General features: G+C 40.5%; 1 protein-coding gene across 8 annotated transcripts in view; it reads left to right on the forward strand.

The window, feature by feature from the left end:
• fhod3b (formin homology 2 domain containing 3b) overlaps nt 1–20493 on the forward strand; it is a 669782-nt gene that overhangs the window by 493498 nt on the left and 155791 nt on the right. For 4 of the 8 annotated variants that reach the window (XM_069909515.1, XM_069909535.1, XM_069909524.1 and 1 more), the window contains exons 10-11: nt 457–701; nt 4783–4875. In XM_069909515.1, the coding sequence (XP_069765616.1) occupies nt 457–701; nt 4783–4875 (338 nt within the window). The remainder of the gene's footprint in view (nt 1–456; nt 702–4782; nt 4876–20493) is intronic. The other 4 variants (XM_069909544.1, XM_069909577.1, XM_069909561.1 and 1 more) reach the window with 1 other exon arrangement.

The raw sequence follows: 20493 nt of genomic DNA on the forward strand, positions 1-20493 counted from the left end.
GTCACGGTGGCCAGTGGAGAGCTCGCCATATAACACGATCTTGGGAAGGCGATGGTCCTCCATTCTGGAGACGTGACCCACCCAGCGCAGCTGGATCTTCAGCAGCGTGGACTCGATGCTGTCGACCTCTGCCATCTCGAGTACTTCGACGTTAGGGATGAAAGCGCTCCAATGGATGTTGAGGATGGAGCGGAGACAACGCTGGTGGAAGCGTTCTAGGAGCCGTAGGTGGTGCCGGTAGAGGACCCATGATTCGGAGCCGAACAGGAGTGTGGGTATAGCAAGGTGGGAATAGCTGCACTGTACCTCATTCAGTGGCTGAGGAGGCAACTTGCAAATACCACCGCTAACAATTGGGTATAGGGAATAAATGTCAGTTAAATGCAAAAATAACAAGGCTTTTGAATATTTGTAAAGTAGCCTAAATGATTTTTTTTGTGACTGGATATTTTGCAGATGAGCCTGAAACACGAAGATGGAGATGATGATGTTAGTGTGAGAGGTCGCAAAGACAGGCGGAGATCAAGCCTTGGCGGGAATGAACGACGAGGCTTAGAACGACGGAGAAGTCGAAGGCATTCTATCCAGAATATTAAGAGCTCACTGTCTCTCCCTGCTAGTCCAAGCAGTCCATTGCCTGGTCATCCAAGACTGAACTTCCTGTCACCCAATGGTCAGAGGCTTGAAGACCTCAATGAAAAGTAAGTTTTCATCAAGTATATTGAGATGTAGTCCTACGACTTCGGGTTTAATTGTGAATATGTCTTTGCCCTCTGCTCCCCTACATCATTCATTCTTATCCATATTATCGAATGCTGGTTTTCATCTTGTCATTACTTGCCGTTATTATAGATAACTGGGGATTTGAGGGATTTATTTGTAATGAGTTTTAAGAAAGGCATTTAGCAGTACTAAATGTTATTTGCTCACATTCAGTCCCATTCCGCTGTTAAATTTGCATGGATTCTAACGTATCTAGTTAAATCACAGTAAAAGTCCAAAATTCTGGATGACAGAAATGTGGATCAACTGAGAATCTGGACCTCTTGAAAACTCAGCTTTTGTGTGTGCATTGCAGGCATATATTGTGTGTGTGCATTGTGTACGTGTTTGCGTAAGAGCCCGAAAATCCAGACCAACCCAATCGCAGAGCAGTCCAGATTTTAAGACTTTTACTGTATGGAGAATTGTGCTCTTCTATAGAATTGTCTAATGGGAGACTTTGCTTCACAAGAAAATTTTCAGGTTAAAAGTATTGAAAGAATGTTACCAATTTGGAAATGAGATGCTAAAACACACTGATGGATTCACAAGTATGAATCCAGAGGGGGTGTGAATTGTTTGCTTTGCTAAGTAATTGAGAAGTAATCTTTTGTGGAAGAAACCCTTGAAACTGTAGATGAAATCTTAAATAATATCAACTGTTTTTTTTCTTTTCAATCTTTTAATTGAGTTTTGTAGAATAATAACACATTGTCTGGAAAACACAAGGTTACCAGATATGAAAAACACTTCCAAAAATAAAACAATAGCCATTCCCCATACAATGTTGTCAGAATGACAAAAAAAAGAAAAAAAAAACACAAAAAGAACTCTAACCCTCTACTGAAAAAATACTGGCAAGTTTTGACATAAAATTAAATGTGGTATATTTCTGCTAAATCTATAAACATTACTAACTGAAGGAAAAACGTACATAAATAAATACATTCAATGATGAAGGCAAATAGATTTAATGAGCACGAAACTAGTCCATAAATGAACTCCAAAATTTATGATAATTAGGCTTAGCACACAATGCGGAACACCTAATCTTTTGTAACTGAAGACAAAACATGACATAATTATTGAGTACTAGTGTGTGGAATGGGATCTTTCCATCTAAATAGGATAACCTTTCATGCTATAAGAGTTGTAAATAGTATGATGATGATTAGATGAAGAAAGTAGCTTATTAATATCATCTGACTCTCTAAACAAAGCCATTAAAGGATTGGGTTCAAGATTAACACATAATATTATTGACAATACACAAAAAATCTCCTTCCAATAAGGTTCAAGAGCTTGACAAGTCCAGAATATATGTATCAATGTTTCTTTCTCATCGTTACATCTGTCACATCAGGAAATATATATTTAGACATGCAAGTTTGATGTACAACCTTGAACTGAATAAGAGAATGTCGAGCACATAGTGAAGAAGTGTTAACTAATTTAAAAATCAAATCCCAATTTTTGTCTGAGATAGAGAACTGTAGATCATGCTCCTATGCTCTTTTTATCTTATCGAGAGAAACATGATGAGATTTTGAAAACATATCATATATAAAGGTTATTAAACCTTTCTGGGAGGGTTGTAATTTGAAAATTACATCCAGCATGTCGATTCACAAGCCATGAGAAAATATGGTAATTAAACCTGTAAAAAGAAAGTTTCTGATCTACAAGTATCTAAAAAAAAAAGTGAACTTGGTAAATTAAACCGCTGATAGTTGTTCAAAAGACATGGGACAACTGTCAATCAACAAGTCTCAAAAATACTAAATACAATTATCATACTAAATGACTAATGTCAAATCATATAAAGAAGGAGGATATACGTAATAAGATGATATAAAACTTAATAAGGAAAATCCTTTTAAATAAAAAAAAAAATTCCTGAATTGAAACTAAATACAGATAGATGTTATACTACAGGGCTGTATATCATTCTGTTAACTTTAGCTAAAGAAAAAGAAAATGCTACTCCTACATAGGATAAAATGGAAATGCCGACCTCAATTCCAAAAAGACCTAGACTAGGCGGTCCAATCTATTTAAAATATTAAATCCAAAATGAGATAAAACCTATATTGATTGCCCTGTAATAGAATCTAAAATTCGGCAATGTCAAGCCTCCAGTCCTTTTAGATCTCTGCAAGTGAAGCTTATTCAGCCAAGGTTGTTTGTTTTGTCAAAATATAGGAAGGTAGAGTCAAGGGAAATAAAAAACTGACTTGGGGATGAAGACCACATTTAAAATAGGTATAAAAATTTGGGTAAAATAATCATTTTAATAGAGTTAATATGACCAATTAATGAAATCAAGAACAATGACTATCTGGACAATGCCTGCTTAACTTGTTTTAACAAATTAAGAAAATTTTCCTTAAATAAATGTTTGTAGTTCTTGGTGACGATAATTCCTAGGTAAGTAAATGGATTCTTATCAATCTTACAAGGGATATTGGCATAGCTCCAGAAATCCTGGAAATGTCCTTGGAATCATTAAAAGCAATAGTTAATGGTTCTAAAGCTAAATCAAACAAGAGTGGACTCTTGTAAGTTGAATAAAGTAAATTGTTGATTATTCGTAACAACAGGCACCGAAGGTGAATGGTATAATAATTTAATTCATAAGATGAAACCAGTTCTAAAATTAAATTTTCGTAAGATTTCAAAAATGTTTTGCCATTCAACCCTGTTGAAGTCTTTTTCCGCATCCAGAAGTATAACATATTCTGGAATTTTAGGAGAAGGTGACTATATTATATTTAATAATGTTAAAATGTGAGTGATTTTTCATGAAACTGGTCTGATTTTTGTGAAACAATCGAAGGTAAAATATTCTCTAGTCTGTTATTTAACACCTTAGCGAGAATCTTAACATCCACATTCAATAATGAAATAGGTCTGTAGGAGGCACATTCAGTCTGATCTTTGATCTTTTTTTTAAATCAGGGATATTGAAGCCTCATAGAAAGTTTTGGGTGCAGTGCCCTTTGCAAAGGATTCAGAAAAGACAGCACTTAATCGGGAGGACAATAAGTGAGAAAAGGATTTTTTTTTAAACTGTCCAGGAAAGCCATCTGAATTGGGTGCCTTCCTAGAATAGATAGATAAAATGGCTTTAGAGATTTCCTCCTTAGAGAAGGGTTCCTCCAATCTTATACGATGCTGTAAGGATATGGAGGAAAATTAAGTTGATCAAGAAAATTTATCAATGAGCCATTATTATCTGCAAACTCTGAAACATATTACCTAGAGTAAAAATCATTAAAACATTATTAATTTCTATATGTTCAATTGTGAGAATCCCATTCTTTTTCCACACTTCTATTATCTGTCTCCTAATGGAAGCTACTTTTAATTGATTAGCCACAAGTTTTCCAGATTTATCGCCATGACTTTCAGTTCTTAAGAGTTGAATTTCAATTGGGTCGGTTAAAAGAAGATTGTTCCTTGTTTGTAATTTAACTCTTTCCTTATATAAATCCGGACTAGAAATTGAGTAATATCAACTCTTTGATTGAACATCTGGAAGAGAAGAGGACAAATTCATGTCCAGCTGGAATTCCTGGTTGTCCAGCCACCACAATAATGATGAAAGAGGAATACATAAAGAATAGTCACAAACTCCTTTGAGTAATACATAGTTTTTCCATGAAGGCAACATTTTTATCATGATTGCTAATTATACCACATGGCTGTCAAATTGAAGCCTCTCACTTCACTGAGATACCTTTTAAATGTGATTGGAATATGGTGTGTAGTTTGTTGAAAATACTTTCATTACATTTGCATCCATTTTTTCTTCCACCCTTTAAGGCTGTTGGGAAAGTCTTGTCCATTACATTTAAAAATTTACAACAACCTAAATATCTGCAGACAAGATGCAGAAGAATTGCAGTGATTGTTTGCTTTAATTCTGGCCCATCCAAATGCAGAATCCCAAATTATGGTGTTGTGTTCATGTCTGATTTAGCCTATTCTTTTTTTTTACATCATCATCTCTGTGCCCAGCAACAATAGAGTTCAGCAACACAAGACCAGCCTGGCCAAAGAAGCAAGCACCCCTGATGATGTATTTGAGGCAATTCACACACCACCTATTGTGTGAGTACAGCATTGAGTTGCATGGCTGCTGTTGGGCCAGGCTCTCTTCTGCTTCAGCAATCTGGGGGAAGCAAGCTGTGGTGAAAGGCTTTTATCTCTGGGCATGCTGCAAGCAATATACTTTTGGACATTTTCTACATTGGACTTGAATTTTCATAGATTATAATAAGGGCAAGATCTCCAAAAAGTGGGCTTACTCTTAATGTCAGCTGCTTTTATCATTGCACCACTCTGCACTCTGTGGCTGCAAGGAGGTGACTTTCAAATGGCTCAGAGAAATGACTCACTCATTAGAGGTGCACTTTTGCTTGGATCTTCTGTTCTTGTACCCATCTTGACCCTCACTTTATTGGCCCATACCCACTTCCTCCCATTATTGCTTGACCTTACACCCACACCAAACACACACCTTTCATCCTTCCCTTCTTTTTCCTTCTATCCCCTTCTTTTCTCCACACCTTTCTACCCTTAGTCCCTCCACCCTCCAAACTGCTTTCATTCTGTCTACTCTCTATACTGGGATGCGACATTGTAAATATCCTTGTTGATGCCTTCAAGCAACAGTGACCACCAACTCTAGACTTTACACCGAATGCTTTAAAACTTCACGAATGTAAGGGAACAGTACTGAGGGTAACTTTTATTTCCCCACCTTTTTCTCCTTCCAAGTTATAGAATGCTAGTTTGAAACTTGACGTGGGATCAGTTCCTGGTGGTGCAAGTTTTGAGGCAAATTTTTGTTTCATAAGCTTATAAATGGATCCGGTTTGAAATATGTTTTGCTAAGTGTGCATAATAATTGAGAAAGTGTGAGCAGCTATGATGAAATATTCAATAGAGGATCCTGGATGATTCATGATGTGCCTACAAGAATATCAATCGCTTTATAATGATTGTTGTCATGGTGAAGAAGCAGAAATCTACATAAATATAAGATTTTAAAGTTTGTAGCTGGACAAACATTGCTTAGTTGAAATAGTCTCTTTCCACTGAAATGTTTCTGATTTAAACACTGATGGTCTAGATCCATTGATTATTGCTGGATATTTGTCATTTGCTTCCTTATACAGTACAGCTCTAATTATCCGAAATGGTTTGGACATGGCCAATTTCGGATAATTTTTTTTTTCCGGAGAACCTATAGTGAGGTATCTATGGCAACAGCTAGCTTATAGCCCTCCGTTATAGCCCTAAGGCTGTAGCTCGAGTCTGCAGGAGAAGAAAAACAGACACACCAGTAGAGTGTATTCAACACATAATTTATTCAGTGGCAGCTCTACCTTTTATAGTCAGCTCAGTTGTGTCACCACCAGGGTGTAGTTTGAGCGGGCCAATTGCTGATTGGCTACCTCCGATGCCCAGGCCCTGATTGGGCCTCCTGCAATCCACTGGCGGTGATTGACCAGCTTCACCCCTCTGCTGACGACCTATGGAAATGGGTGTTTCAGCCCGTACAATGCTTTGCCAGTTGCTGTATTCGATGGCCATTTCCTGTGTTGCCACAGGCCCTATGCGACCCCCCCCCCATCCCAGAACTGGCAATCGGGCACTGTTTTTAGGAGACTGAGTGACGGTTGGTCAAAGACCAAGTAGGTTGGTTTCAACTGGTCGAGTATGAAATTCTCTTCCCTGCCAACAATGTCCAAAACATAGGTGGAGCCATTGTGTCTGATGACACGGTGTGGCCCTTCATAAGGCTGCGATAGAAGCGGCCGGTGAGCTCCGCGATGAACAAACACATATTTACAGTCAGTGAAGTTCTTTGGGATGAAAGTGCAGGGTTGGGCGTGGGGTCTAGGTTTAGTGGGGGCCAGGATGCCTAGGCGCTCACATAGTGGGACAATGTGGTCACCGGTGGTTCACCTAAGTCTACAGGGGCCATCACAAATTCGCCCAGTATAACTAGGGGTGCGTTGTAGGCTAACTCGGCAGAGGATGCCTCAAGATCATTCTTGGGTCCTAACAGGACCAATGGGAGTTTGTTCACCATGCCATTAAGGCTGGCTTAAGGTGTCTGTGGAACCTCTCCACCAACCTATTTACCTTTGGGTGATACGCCGTGGTGTGGTGGAGTTGGGTCTCCAGGGCTTGGGCTAAGGTTGTCCACAGACTAGAAGTGAATTTGGCCCCCTGTCCGATGTAAGGTATTCGGGGACCCCAAAACGCACTATCCAATTGTTGAGTAAAGCCTGTGTTCATGCTTCTGTGATAACCTCTGATAGTGGCACCACCTCTGGTCATCTGGTCGACCATTGTGAGGTAACATGGCCTCTGGATATGAGTAGGGGCCCCAAAATGTCAATGTGCATGTGGCTGAAGCAGCGACATGCTGGCTCGAATGTCTGTTGTGAAGCTTTGATGAATCTGGATTTTGCATGACTGCCACTGTACAAGTCCTGGCCCACAGGGCTACCTCGTTGCGGAAGCTGTGCCAGGTATACCTGTTGACCATCATTTTAACTGTAGGCAGGGTGAGCCAAGTTGTGGACCATCAAAAACCCACCTCTTCCATGCAGCTGGAATGACAGGGCGAGGTTTACCTGTCAAGGTGTCACAGAGCACATGCGATTGGCAGGGGCGATCTGGATGTCCTCCAGTTGTAGGCTGGTGAGCACTGTACACCAGAATGTCAGGGTTGTGTAGTTGATGCCAGGGGTAGAGTCGTGCACAGTCAAGAGAGCCGGACGGTATAGGGCATAAGCCACCAGTTTGGATTTGCCGGCTATGTGTTCAATGTCCATTGTAAATTCTGAAATGTAGGACAGGTGTCGCTATTGCCTGGCTGACCGTGAATCTGAACTTCCTGCCCTTCAGGAACTAATGAAAGTGCCAAACTGCTAGATATAAGGCTAACAATTCTCTATCAAAGGCACTGTACTTGAGCTCTGGTGGTCTGAGGTGATTACTGAAAAAGGTCAGCAATTGCCATTCCAATTAACCAGTTGCTCGAGTACACCCGTTGCTTGAGTACACACTGGCTGAAGGTGTCTGTCGTAAAGGCGGTTGGGACGGCTGCAGGTGCACAAGGAGGGTAGCATTGGTGACCTGGAAAGCCTCAGTCACCTTCTGGATCTATTGCATGTTTTTACTGGGTCCTACCATGAGGGGAAAGAATGGGCTCATGATGCGGGCCGCTGCAGGTGTGAAGCGGTGATAAAAGTTGACCATACCTGCAAACTTTTGTAGTCCCTTCACCATCGATGGCATGGGAAAAGAGCGAATAGCATCCACCTTAGTGGGTAACAGACTGGCTCCATGTTGGTCGATATGATGGCCTAGGAAGTCAATAGTATCTCAGCCAAACTGGCCGAGCTGATGGTTAGCCCAAAATCGCTCAGTCTGGAGAATAATTGTGTTTAGTGGGCAGCGTGCTCGGTGTGGGTGTGGCTGGGGATTAAAATGTCGTCGAGTTAGAAAAAATAAAAATGCAGATCCTGGTCCACTGCGTCCATCAACCTCTGGAAAGTCTGAGCCACTTTTTTTTTTTAACCTGAAGGGAATGTGGAGAAATTCAAACAATCCACAGATGGCAGTTTTTGGGATATCTTCATGGTGTACTGGGATTTGGTGATGGCCCCTGATGGGATCCACCTTTGAGAATATCCATGCCCATTGCAGGTTAGCGGTAAAGTCTTGGATATGGGGCATGGGATATCTGTCCAGTATGGTGGCCTCATTGAGGCAGCAGTAGTCTCCGCAAGGCATCCAACCACCCGCTTGGGGACCATGTGGAGAGGGGAGGCCCAAGGACTCTCAGAGTGCCGCACAATGCTGAGTTCCTTCAACTTTTTGAATTCGTCCCTGGCTAGGTTGAGTTTCTCAGGGAGGTGATGCTATGCCTTGCCCTGGAGGGGAGGGCCCTCTGTACCGATTTGGTGGCTCACCCCATATTTGGGCTCTGCCGAATGGAAGTGAGGCGTGGTGATGGAGGGGAATTCTGCTAGGTCCCGAGCAAATTCGTTGTTGGCAGTGCTCACTAAGTGCAGGTGGGGGCTGGGAAGTTCAGTGCCTAGAGTGAGAGTAACTGAAATGTCTGGGCATGCATCAGAAGGTGTCCCTTGATATCCACCAGGAGTGAGTTGGAGCACAGGAAATCTGCACCCAGTAATGGTTGTTGCATGGCTGCCACTGTAAACTTTCAAGAGAATTGTCTGTCCCTGAAGTGTAGTGGAATGGTGCTGGTGCTGAATGTTTGGATGTTGGAGCCATTTGCTGCTCAGAGCCCACCCCACTTTGCCACAGCAGGCCTCCATGCTGGTCAGGGGAATGATGATGCATTGTGCCCCAGTGTCCACCAAGAAATGTTTGCCCAACAGGGAGTATTGAATGTGTAGCAGGGTATGCAGTTGGCCAGTCATCACAGCCATTAATGATGGCCGGCTTGGGCAATTCCCTGGAACGCGCAGGGGGTGCAGCATTGATGGGCCTTGGAACTCCTCAGTTGGTGATAGAAATGGTACTGCTCACCGTTGGGGCATGGCGTTCAGGTTGTCAGTTGGTCAGTGATCTTCCTGGCTGGGAGCTAATGATGCGATGTTGTCACCTGCTTGAGCAAAGCGCAGGTGTCCCTCTTTGCACCCCATAGCAGGTCTGGTCCTGCAGCCACCTTCCTGGGGTCATCGAAGTCTTCCTCCACGATGAGCAGCCGGATGTTCTTGGGCAGCCTCTCCAGGAAGATCTGCTGGAAAAGCGGGCAGAAGGTATGGCCATCGTTGAGAGCAAGCATGTCGCTCATGAGGCAGGAAAGTGTGAGTTAACAGCTCTTTGATGCCCATATACCTTCCTTTTACCAGGGGCTGCTGGAGGAAGTTGTTGATGTGAGCTGTGGTGTCCTGATTGAGGGCATTGATCATGTGGTAGTCACACACGTCATCGGCGGAGATCTGTTGAATTGCAAACTGCGCCTCGGCTTGCTGAAAGCACACCCATGATTGCGATGTCCAGAAGCCGGGCAGCTTCAATGCTATGGCGTTGATCGCAGGTTGCTCTTCCATCTTCAGGTCCAAAGCGATGTTTGGACCTGTCAGGGTTACCACTGTAACGAGGTCACTGTGGCTTCAGCTAGGTTATAGCTCTCAGTTATAGCCCTAAGGCTGTAGCACAAATTCTACGATTCTACTTTTTGGAGTGTATTTGACACTGAGTTTATTCAGTGGCAGCTCTGCCTTTTATAGTCAACTCGGCCACATCACCGCTGGGGCGCGGCTTGAGCGGGCCAGCTGCCAATTGGTTTCCGCAGATGCCCAGGCCCCAATTTGGGCTCCCTGCGATCCACCGGCGGGGATTGGCCAGTTTTACCATTCTGCCAGTGGCCTATGGAAACAGGCATTTCAGCCCGCTGGATGCTTTGCCGGTTGCCACATTCAACAGCCATTTCCTGTGTCGGCCCAAGGCGTGGGTCACTACAAACAGGTCATTTTTTAAAAACAGCCTAGTAGCAACAACAAATCATTTGTAACAGTTTTAAACAACAAACAACAAGGGAAGGATTTTTAAGCATGAAGTAATATTTAATTCTCACCAAAAACAACCTGAATAAATCTATAACCAAAAACTCGAAATTCTACTCAGAGGCTTTTCCAAAATTCCAAAGTTTTTTTCAAACGGTGACATCAGTTCAGCTCCAAAAACATTTCATATAACTGAGGATATTGGATTGTTTTGGATATTTTCATTCATCCAAAATTTTTTTGGAGTTGAAATTATGTCATTTCGGCTTCAAAATTTTTCATACAAATGAGGATTTCTGATTTTCCTGCCTTATCCCATCATAATTAGTGCTTTCCCAATTTAACACTTTCCCATTTTGTCTGCTTTTATCCTTATCTATAACTAATCTAAAGCTCAGCGAGCTGTGGTCACTATCCCCAAAATGTTCCCCTTCTGAGAGGTCTTCCACCTGTCCAGTACTAGATCATGTATGGCCCCCCTCTAGTCGGCTGGTCCAGATACTGTGTCAGGAATCCTTCTTGGACACACCTGACAAATTCTGCCCCATCTATCCCTCTTGCAGACAGGAGGTCGCAGTCAGCATTAGGGAAGTTAAAATCTCCCATCACAACAGCCCTGTAATTTCTGGAGCCCATATGTTTGAATAATCGGATTAAAATAATAATTACTTTTTTCGAGTCCTTCAGACCGGTGAAGTCTTCCCTTAAAAATTAGTAATTTTTTTAAGAAAAAAATTTGGGGGGATCTTTGAGCGTCTCCTGAGCAATCCAATTCAACTATGCTATATATTGGGGCAGAGGGATTCGTTCGGGATTATATGGGTTTTTATATATATATATATATATATATATTAATTAGCATATATTTGTGAGTTCTGTAATACACTGACTTAGTAGACACTACCTCTACAGCCAAAGGCCCTGTACTGTCCTGCTACATTGTATGTTCTAACAAGCAAAGGTTTATATGTGTTCTGAGCAAGTTTGCTTTACAGCAAAAGCAGGGACCAGTTTTATTTAGCTGTCTGTCTCACACAGAGAAGTGCAAATGATGGAATCTATAGCAACAAACCATCTGCTAAAGGAACTAATTAATGGGTTGAACACATGAGTAGAAGAAAGAGAATAGTCAATGTTTTGGACCAGAATCCTTCACCATGTCTGGTCAACACTGAATCTTGCTAAACGTTCCCAAACCCAAACATTCTGTCCCACTGATAGTACTCAACCTGCTGAGTTCCTCCAGCAGGTTGCCCATCGGACGTGTTTATTTTCTGAAATGTACCAACATGGATATAGGCCATGCCCCTTTGTGGGCAGTCATGAATCTTCTATGATCCCTGTATTTTCCATGAGGGAGTAGATTTCTTGCATTTTGCACTCATGGAAAAGAAGAGGGGATCAATCCTGTTTTGTGGCCTGGTTATTATTATTTACATGGAGCCTGCCTGGAGACCTACAACTGCCCTTTTCTTTGGATTGAAGAGCACATGTGGCTTGGGAGAGGCAAAAATAACCAAACAGCCTGCAGGGATGAGCCCATTCTTGTATTCTGCATTCCCAATGGATCTTATGTAGCTTTCGGTAGTAGCCTGTAACATTTTCCTGCAGGGATTTCAACAAAAATTGATGTCCATCCCTGAATTTCACCTGTGCTCTTCCAGTTGGATGTCCAGATAATCTGTGATGCATTACTTAGGAAATGATACTTTTGGTTACATTGAGCTCGACACCAAACCCAAGTGAACCCTACAGAGGCCATAAAACATTGACTCAAAGTTCACTTTGAGTGTTCACACAATGATGTATTCTGGAGCTTCAGCTTCAGCTTCAGCTCAATGTAATGTATAATTTCAAACTCCATTGTAAAATGCATGAGACTCCCAAGAAGAACCTCTGCTTTAACCTTGCTTAGGCTGTTCGAGGGTGTTGTGCATTGTTTATCTTTGCACCAACTGGAGGAATATATAAGGCCAGAGAAGGGCACACATACACTTCAATGACTCACAATAATAATATCCAAGTCATCAGTGGAGCTTGTGGGATAGAATGTTTTAAATATTTGGGACACTCTTTGCTTTCCATAGCAACACATTGGATTGTAATGAAAACACAAGTTAGATTTGTCATTTTGACTTCTCTGTCCTTCTTGTCATCAAGTCTGGAATAATGGTTGTAAAATTTGGCTTCAGTTATCTTAACCACAGTCATTAGAATCCATCACCTTTCATAACCATATAACCATTTCGGTTTCCTTCTGTTGTCAGCTGGCTATTGGCGCAGAAAGAGGATTTGAGGGCAGGGTTAGAGCATCAGCTGAGTACCCAGAACTTGTCGAATCAGACAACACTGCTGAGGAAGAATTGATGTGATACTTTCCCCAATTATTCTCAACTGCCCATTGCTCGGCTTGTGGATCAGTGTTTAAACTTCAGCAAAGTGGAGATGCAAAATGGCTGTGCAAACAGAAATCTAGCAGTGACTGAGCACTTTAACACTTGTTCTATTAAATAGATTTTAATGCATATGAAACTTATCTATTCATTTTTATTTTTCAGGGAGATGAAATATTAGATATTAACTAGAAAATAATTGGATACAATTATGATCAAATAAAAGATTAACAAAAATATAATGTACTTATTATTAACACTGTTATAATTTGTAATGTTCAAAACAACTTTATTTTTTTGTTTTTAAAACATTGTGATTTCAGGAGAAAACCATTTCCAATAGTAGCAGTTCTAAAGTTTGATGTTAAGTCTTTGATTAATAAGAAATATAATCAAGTTTTAAAATAAATCATTCAAATTTAGAGTTGTTTAGCAACTTAGTGTGAAATACCAGTAATTTGCAGCTTAAATTAAGAATGAATGCCTGATATATAAGTGTAACCAGTGAAGTGAATATAAGTGAAGGCCAGTATAGTTTAAATTACATTCACAATTATAGCAACTTGTCAATTTACTCCACAACTGTATGGTATAGTGAATTAATATTCATCATTTGTGGGGTTTTTTTGTGTTCTTAAACTCTAATCACAAAATATGAAGGGAAAAAATAGAAAGATGTGTCCAATACTTGTTTATATATAAATATTTAGAATATAAAGATGGCATATCAGTTGAAGTTACCAGATATTGTCAATACACTCATAACTGCTGGATTGTCACAGAAGCCCACCTCATTCATTAATGTCCTTCAGGGCAGGTAATCTGTTGACCTCGCCAACTCCAGGCTTTATTTGTGCCTTCTGAGCAAACCACTTATTCAAAGGCAATTAGGAATGGGCAAAAAGTGATGGCTCTTTTGATAATGTACAGATTCTATAGTTAAATCAGTAATATATTATAATCTCCTTCAATAACTAACATTGAGCCATGTGAAAAGTTAAAGAAATCCAAAACAAAGTCATGTAATGTGAATCTTGAAGGAACAAGCAAAGCACTGATTTTTTTTTCTCTAACTTTGATATTGGTAGGAATTAACAAATGACCCCAGGCTTTCCTGAGTATTAGCTGTCATCTCCACTCTCATCACTCACTATCCCAGCCTCAACGTAGTTGATCAGTTAGAGCCAACCTTACAAGATGAGATGGTTCGGGAGTTGAGCAGCCAGTGCTTGAATACAGATGGAGCCTCTTAGCTGACATGGGTGTATCAGAGCAAGCCTTTTCCAGACAATTCCCCTGGATGTTTTGACAGTCAACAGTCCTGCTTTCAGCTTCTATATCTTAATTGTTGTCACAGGTTTGAAATTAGTCTTATTATCCTGGAAATTCAGAAGCAGTTAAAAAAAAAATAGATTTTTTATAAAAAGAAACAAACTTGGAAAGTTGATTAAAACCCCAATCAAACCCCAATTAACATGGTTTGCATAGTGGTTAGCACAACATGATTACAGTGCTAGTGACCTGGATTTGAATCTAGTGCTGCCTATAAGAAGTTGTCTGCGTGGCTTTATGTCTGGTTTTCTCCCATATTCCAAAGATATACAGGGTTAATAGTTTGTTTGTCACATGGGTGTATTTGTGCAGCATGGACTTGTGTGTCGGAAGGACCTGTAACTGTGCTGCATCTCTATATTTTTTTAAAGTTAAAAAATAAAAATCAGATACATTATTTGAAACAAAAAAGTTCTCTTTCCTTGCATTTCTTCCCACAACCATGGAATATCTTTTTTAACAATTAGAGTTGTTGAGCCTGTGCCAGGACTAATCTCGTGATGATTTGAAGAAGTGCTGAAATTCTCCAATCTCCAATGAGTGCCACATAGAGTTCAGCATCTGGGAAATAGCAATGGAGGGCAACCATCAGGTTTAGGACTTTAGGACTTCAGCAGTCACAAAGTGAGGATTGGAACATGCAAAATTAAATGCCAGCAAATGCCTTGGACACCTTAGTGCAGAAGTAGCATTGTCTGGTCCAAGTATCCAAGGTGGTTGGAATGGAGCAAGAAGCAGTAATTATAATCATAATTTTGGGGGGCAATGTGAATAAATAGGATAATAATATGAAAAGAAGATTGACAGTTTAAACTGTGATTCCATACCAGATCAATCATTTCTCTTTCCTACACCCACCTCTTAATCTATGCAATGAGAGTAAAAAAAAATGTAATCATCTTGAAGCATAGTTGTACTTGCTCTCTTTTCACTCAGTTACTCAGAGGAACGTAGAAAGTTACACACATGGAGAACCATGTTTTTTAGACATGCAGCTCAGCAACAGGCCCTTCTGGCCCACGAGCCTGAGCTGCCCAAAATACCCTAATTAACCTACAACCCCATACGTTTTGAAGCGTGGGAGGAAACTGAAATGCCTGGAGAAAACCCACGCAGATATAGGGAGAACATACAAAATTCCTTATGGACAGCGCCAGATTCAAATCTGAGTCACTGGTGCTGTAATACTGGTGCACTAACCACTACCAGGTCCAAGCAAGTCCAAGGATAATTCTGTGGTCTGACAAATCAAATTAACTACATTCTGGTTAGCATAGATTTCTGGCATGGATCTGGCCTAAAGGAAGGAAAGATTTAGATTTTGCATTTTGATGAGAATATCTTCCAGATACGATCCTAGGCAAGTGATTCCATGGCTCTCATTTGACTTCCTGTAAAATTCTCTCTCTTCCCAGCCCCCTTCAAACTATCGCCATTTTTCTCTCACTTTTATCGGCTTCATACCTCCATTTTCCATTCTCCCTGCCTCCTGCCAAAATTTGCTTCCATCCACATACCCCCTCCCCCACCAAAGCCCCTACATCCTTTCCTTCCTGAATTGATGAAAGGTGTGGTTTGTGACAGTTTAATTGAAAGGTTTGCAGATTTTCTAATCTTTGGTTAAAAGGATTGAGGCAAGCAATGTTAATTCAATCTACATTATGGATAATATACTATGGAGAGCCCATTGTTCAATTCAGAGATTTCCATTGTTCAGGTCTTTTTCTTAGATTCTTACTAATCTGGCCCCAAAGCTCCACTTCAGAGACTTCCATTAACCAGGTTATAAGAACAGCAAAAATAGGGTCAGGATCTGGGTAGGTGATCTGGCTAGTTGAGCATGATTCACCATTCAATCAGATCAGTGGGTTCGGCTCTACTTTCCCTCCTTTTCCCCTTAACCCTTGAGCCATGATTGAGTAATTTTGCTTTGGTGCAAAAGAAATCCCATTATTAATATTACGTGGGTCTAATTCCATTCTGTAATATTTCTGTGTTAATTGTAATATGAATAAATAATCTAAATTGGTGTTTCTTTTATCTTGGGAATGTCATGGCTGCCTTTTCAGACCTGACCATCTATGTCCATTTCTGTATAGGGTTCCCCATTCTTTATGCAGAAGGCATAAATCTTATTTATTGAGTCATAGAGACAGCATGGAAACAGTTCATTTTGCCAACCATAAATATCCTATTTGCATCAAATTTAAATTTTAAATTTAGATATCTAGCACTGTAACAAGCCATTTCAGTCCACAAGTCCGTGCCGACCAACTTACACCCAATTAACCTACAGCCTCGGTATGTTTTGATTGGTGGAAGTAAACTGGAGCAAACCCATGCAGACACAGGGAGAACGTACAAACTCCTTCCAGGCAGTGTGGGATTTTAACCACAATTCCAATCTCTGGCACAGTAAAGGCATTGTGCTAACCGCATTACTCCTTCATTAATCCCAATTTTTAAATTCTCCCCTCATTCTCATCAATTCCTCTGAGGATCTACCACCCACTGGAAGCAATCTGTACTGACCAATTAGCCGACCAGCCTGCACGTCTTTGGCATATAGAAGGAACTGGAAGTCGCTAAGGAAACCTACGTGTACAAATTCCATGCAGATGCCAACTGAGGTTAGAATTAAACCCAGGTCTCTGGCATTATGAGACAGCAAATTCACCAGCTGCATCACTGTGTGTTGGTGCCAAGCCACTGTAGCTGATGCTGTTATTCTTAACATTTAGTCAAAGCTATTGTTAGTGAAGGGTTCACCTCACATTATGGATACAGCGCAAAAACATTTGGAAAACTATGATTGTTGATAGACTTGTTCGAATCTTGTTGGAAGAAAAGGGTTTGGAAAACCCATTCCCCATTATGTTTGATCCATTTCTTTTTCAAAATCAGATTTAGCAGACCATTGTGCCATTTTACTTCAATTTCTGACTTGCATCCATGATGTAATAAATAAATTGGATAGATATGGATTCTTAAATTGTTTGCAACAATGCTTTGGAAGATGGGCTGAGTGTTGACATTGGACAATAGAATCAATGAAACAAAACTGACAGTGGTTTTGTTAATGGTGAATACCACTGGACAATCGACCAGTGGCAATCACATCAGCAGTGATAGTGTTTTGAAAGGCTGGTGTTGAAACGTATCAGCTCCTGTCTGAATGGGACATGGTCCCATTCCAATTCTCCTATTGTAGCAACAGGTCTATGACAGATGCCTTCTCACTGGCTCGACACAAAGCCCAGGAACATCTGGACAGCAAAGATGCACACTTCTGGATGCTCTTTATTGACTACAGTGCGGCATTTAACACTATCATCCCCTCAAAATTGATCTGCAAACTCCAAGATCTGGGCCTCAACACCCCACTGTGTAATTCAATCCTGGATGTCCTCAGCTCCAGACCACTATCAATGAAGATTGGGAAGAACATCTCCACAATCTCCTTCACTACTGGAACACCACAGGGCTATGTTCTTATCCCTCTGCTCTATACACTCTGCATCTATGGCTGTATGGCTTGGTATGACAAGAACATCATCCACAAATTCACTGACAATACCAAGGTAGTGGGATGTAGATAAAGGGGTGATGAGTCAGCATACAGGAGCAAGACGGAAATCTTAGTTGAATGTGTACCAAACAACTCTGCACTCAATGCCACCGAAACCAATGAGCTGATTGTTGACTTCACAAAGGGAAAACCAGAAGTATGTGATCCATATAACCATATAACCATTTACGGAGCGGAAACACCAGTGATCATTGGGGGAATTAGAGGTGGAGAGGGTGAGCAAATTTAAGTTCTTGGGAGTCACTATCTCAGAGGATCTTTACCGGTCCTAACACACTAATGGCATTGTGGAAAAATAAAAGCACGTCAGCTCCTCTACATCCTCAGGAGTTTGCAGAGGGTTGGTATTCTACAGATATGTGGTGTAAGTGTGCTAACCGGCTGCATCACATTCTGGTTTGGGAACATCCCTGAGCAGAAAGCTCTGTAAAATATGCTGGACACAGGCCAGGATCTCACAGGAAAACATCGAGAACATCTATAGGATACACTACCGTCAGAGAGCAACAGGATCCACACCACCCAGCCCATGCACTATTTTTTGTTACTACCATCAGAAAATAGGTATTGGTGCCACAAAACTCTGACCACCAGGTTTAGGAACAGCTGCTACCCCTCTACCACCATACTCCTCAACAACAAACTCAATCAGGAACTCATTTGAGCACTCTTTCTTTTGCACTTCATTGATGTTGTTTTTCTCTCTGCATTGCACTGTTGGTTTGTTTACATCTCTTTATTCGTTCATGTGTGCATTGAGTACTTTTTTTGCACTAGCAATAAGTGGTAATTTTGTCTCACCCACTGAAAAAGAATTGGAGGGTTCTATGTAATATGTAGATATTCTCGGATATTAAATCTGAAATCTTGTTCGAATGTCTTGGGAAACTAGTAAGATTAATTAGGGATAAGTGGATTTCTTAAGTAATATGTCACCTGCCTGGTCCCACTCATTTTTTTAAGTGCTTAATGCCAAATTTAGAAACAAGATTCACAATGATCGTCTATAGAATATTGCTCCTGGAAACAAGAAAAGTCATGCATATAGCCTGAAGTTGTCATGGTTTTTGATTGGAGTAGCAAAGAACTGGCACAGGCACAATGCACCAATTGAATTACAAAATTCTATAGTTCACATAGAACACTGTAAATCTGTCATCACAGCTGCTAAATACAGCATTATTGAAAACTTCTTTCAATAGCTGCCGCTATCTCTCTGAGTTTCTGGAAGTACATTTCTGTAGCATCCTTCTGCTTCTATTTCTTAGCTCTCCAAACAAAAAAAGCTCACAGTGTATTTTTCTAATTCTTGACTTTGACCATGGGTGCCCTTATTACAAAGATGTATCATTGTAAGGATCAGGCATTTTCACTTCCAGGATCTCTGGTCTCCAAAACTTGTGGCCTTAACCGGCCTTAATGCTTTATTTGCCAAGATTCCAGGAAGTTCTGTATAAACTGTGCAAAATTTTGCTTGATTCAACCTGTGTCAAAGAGGATAATACTTGTCTACTCAATTGCAATGCAACCAATTCTTAATAGGGCATCTTTCAAATGTTCACCTTTTAAGCATGTTAGCTCAATTCATTGTTATCTGTATGTCTTTCAGGATGGTTGCTAGATTTGATGAAAGTGTTTTAAAGAACACAAAGTGATGCTCTTGTGCCACACACCAAACTAACTTGCTTATTTATGTCTCTGCTTCCATTAAAATGCACTGTTATGTATTCACAAAAGTTCAGTGCCACTTCCAATTAGCCAAACTTGACAGCAATGTTGAACATGTAGCAGACACGGTCGTATTTACTTTCGTAATTACGGTCGGATTAATTTCTACCCCATGTTTCAAAATTAATTCATCGATAGGCTGCTGCTTAAGCTTCAAGAAGAAACGAGGGAAAGCCTGGGTATGATTATGTTCAGTAGGAGCAGCCAAAAAACTTTCAAAACTGTTTTAAGAAATATTGAGAAGCAAATCAACTTTTGGCGGTCTCAAGTGAAAATAGATAATGTGCAGCCAGATAATAGTTTCACTTTAGGATTTTATTTTTTTGCACAAAATCTCTCAGGTGATATTGGATGAGCCGAAAGTGAAATAACAAAACAGCCTTTTCAAAAGCTTGGTGAAAGATGTGTGCTTTAATGAAGTGATTAATAAAAGAAGACAATGAGGAGCAGCCTGCATGTTGAACTGACTAAGTAAGCATTGTCGAAATAGATGCCAGCTATTAGTAGATCTGGCAAACACTGCAGGGCAGCAGTCAGCAATGCAAATGGAATGTTGAAACATATAACCAAAACAGGAGAGTACACGTCTGAGGATGTTGTTTTAATACTTCTGATGAGATGCCACTTTGATTACAAAATCTCATTTTGTCTAACACAAATGAGACAATTCAATTCATGGAAGTTTTGCTGGAAAGAATCTCGAGTTTGTTCTCCAATGCGAAATTTATGTGAGAGTTCCGGGAGAAAGAGATGACAAAACTATAATCAGTGTTGAGCTGGAAATGAAGAATACCAAACACTGTAGAGACATAGAGTTATACAGCACAGAAACTGACCATTTGGCCAACAGTCAATGTTGACCTTTATGCCCATGTACACATCCTATGCTTCACATGCTAAATGTTAGTCTGTCTGTGAAGAGTAATAATTATATCTGATTCTACCACTATCTCTAGCAGTTATCAACCACTTGTTGATAAAGTCAGATCCCCTTTTTAAAACTCTTACCTCTCATCTTTCACCTAAGCCTTCTTGTTTATGACACTCCTAACTGCTACTTTGGTCCCTAAAAGCAGTGTAAGTGAACACTGGTTTAAGCAAGAAAGGCAAAATGTTAGAAGGTTTA

The sequence above is a fragment of the Narcine bancroftii genome, chromosome 1, assembly GCF_036971445.1.
Source record: "Narcine bancroftii isolate sNarBan1 chromosome 1, sNarBan1.hap1, whole genome shotgun sequence".
NCBI lineage: Eukaryota > Metazoa > Chordata > Chondrichthyes > Torpediniformes > Narcinidae > Narcine > Narcine bancroftii.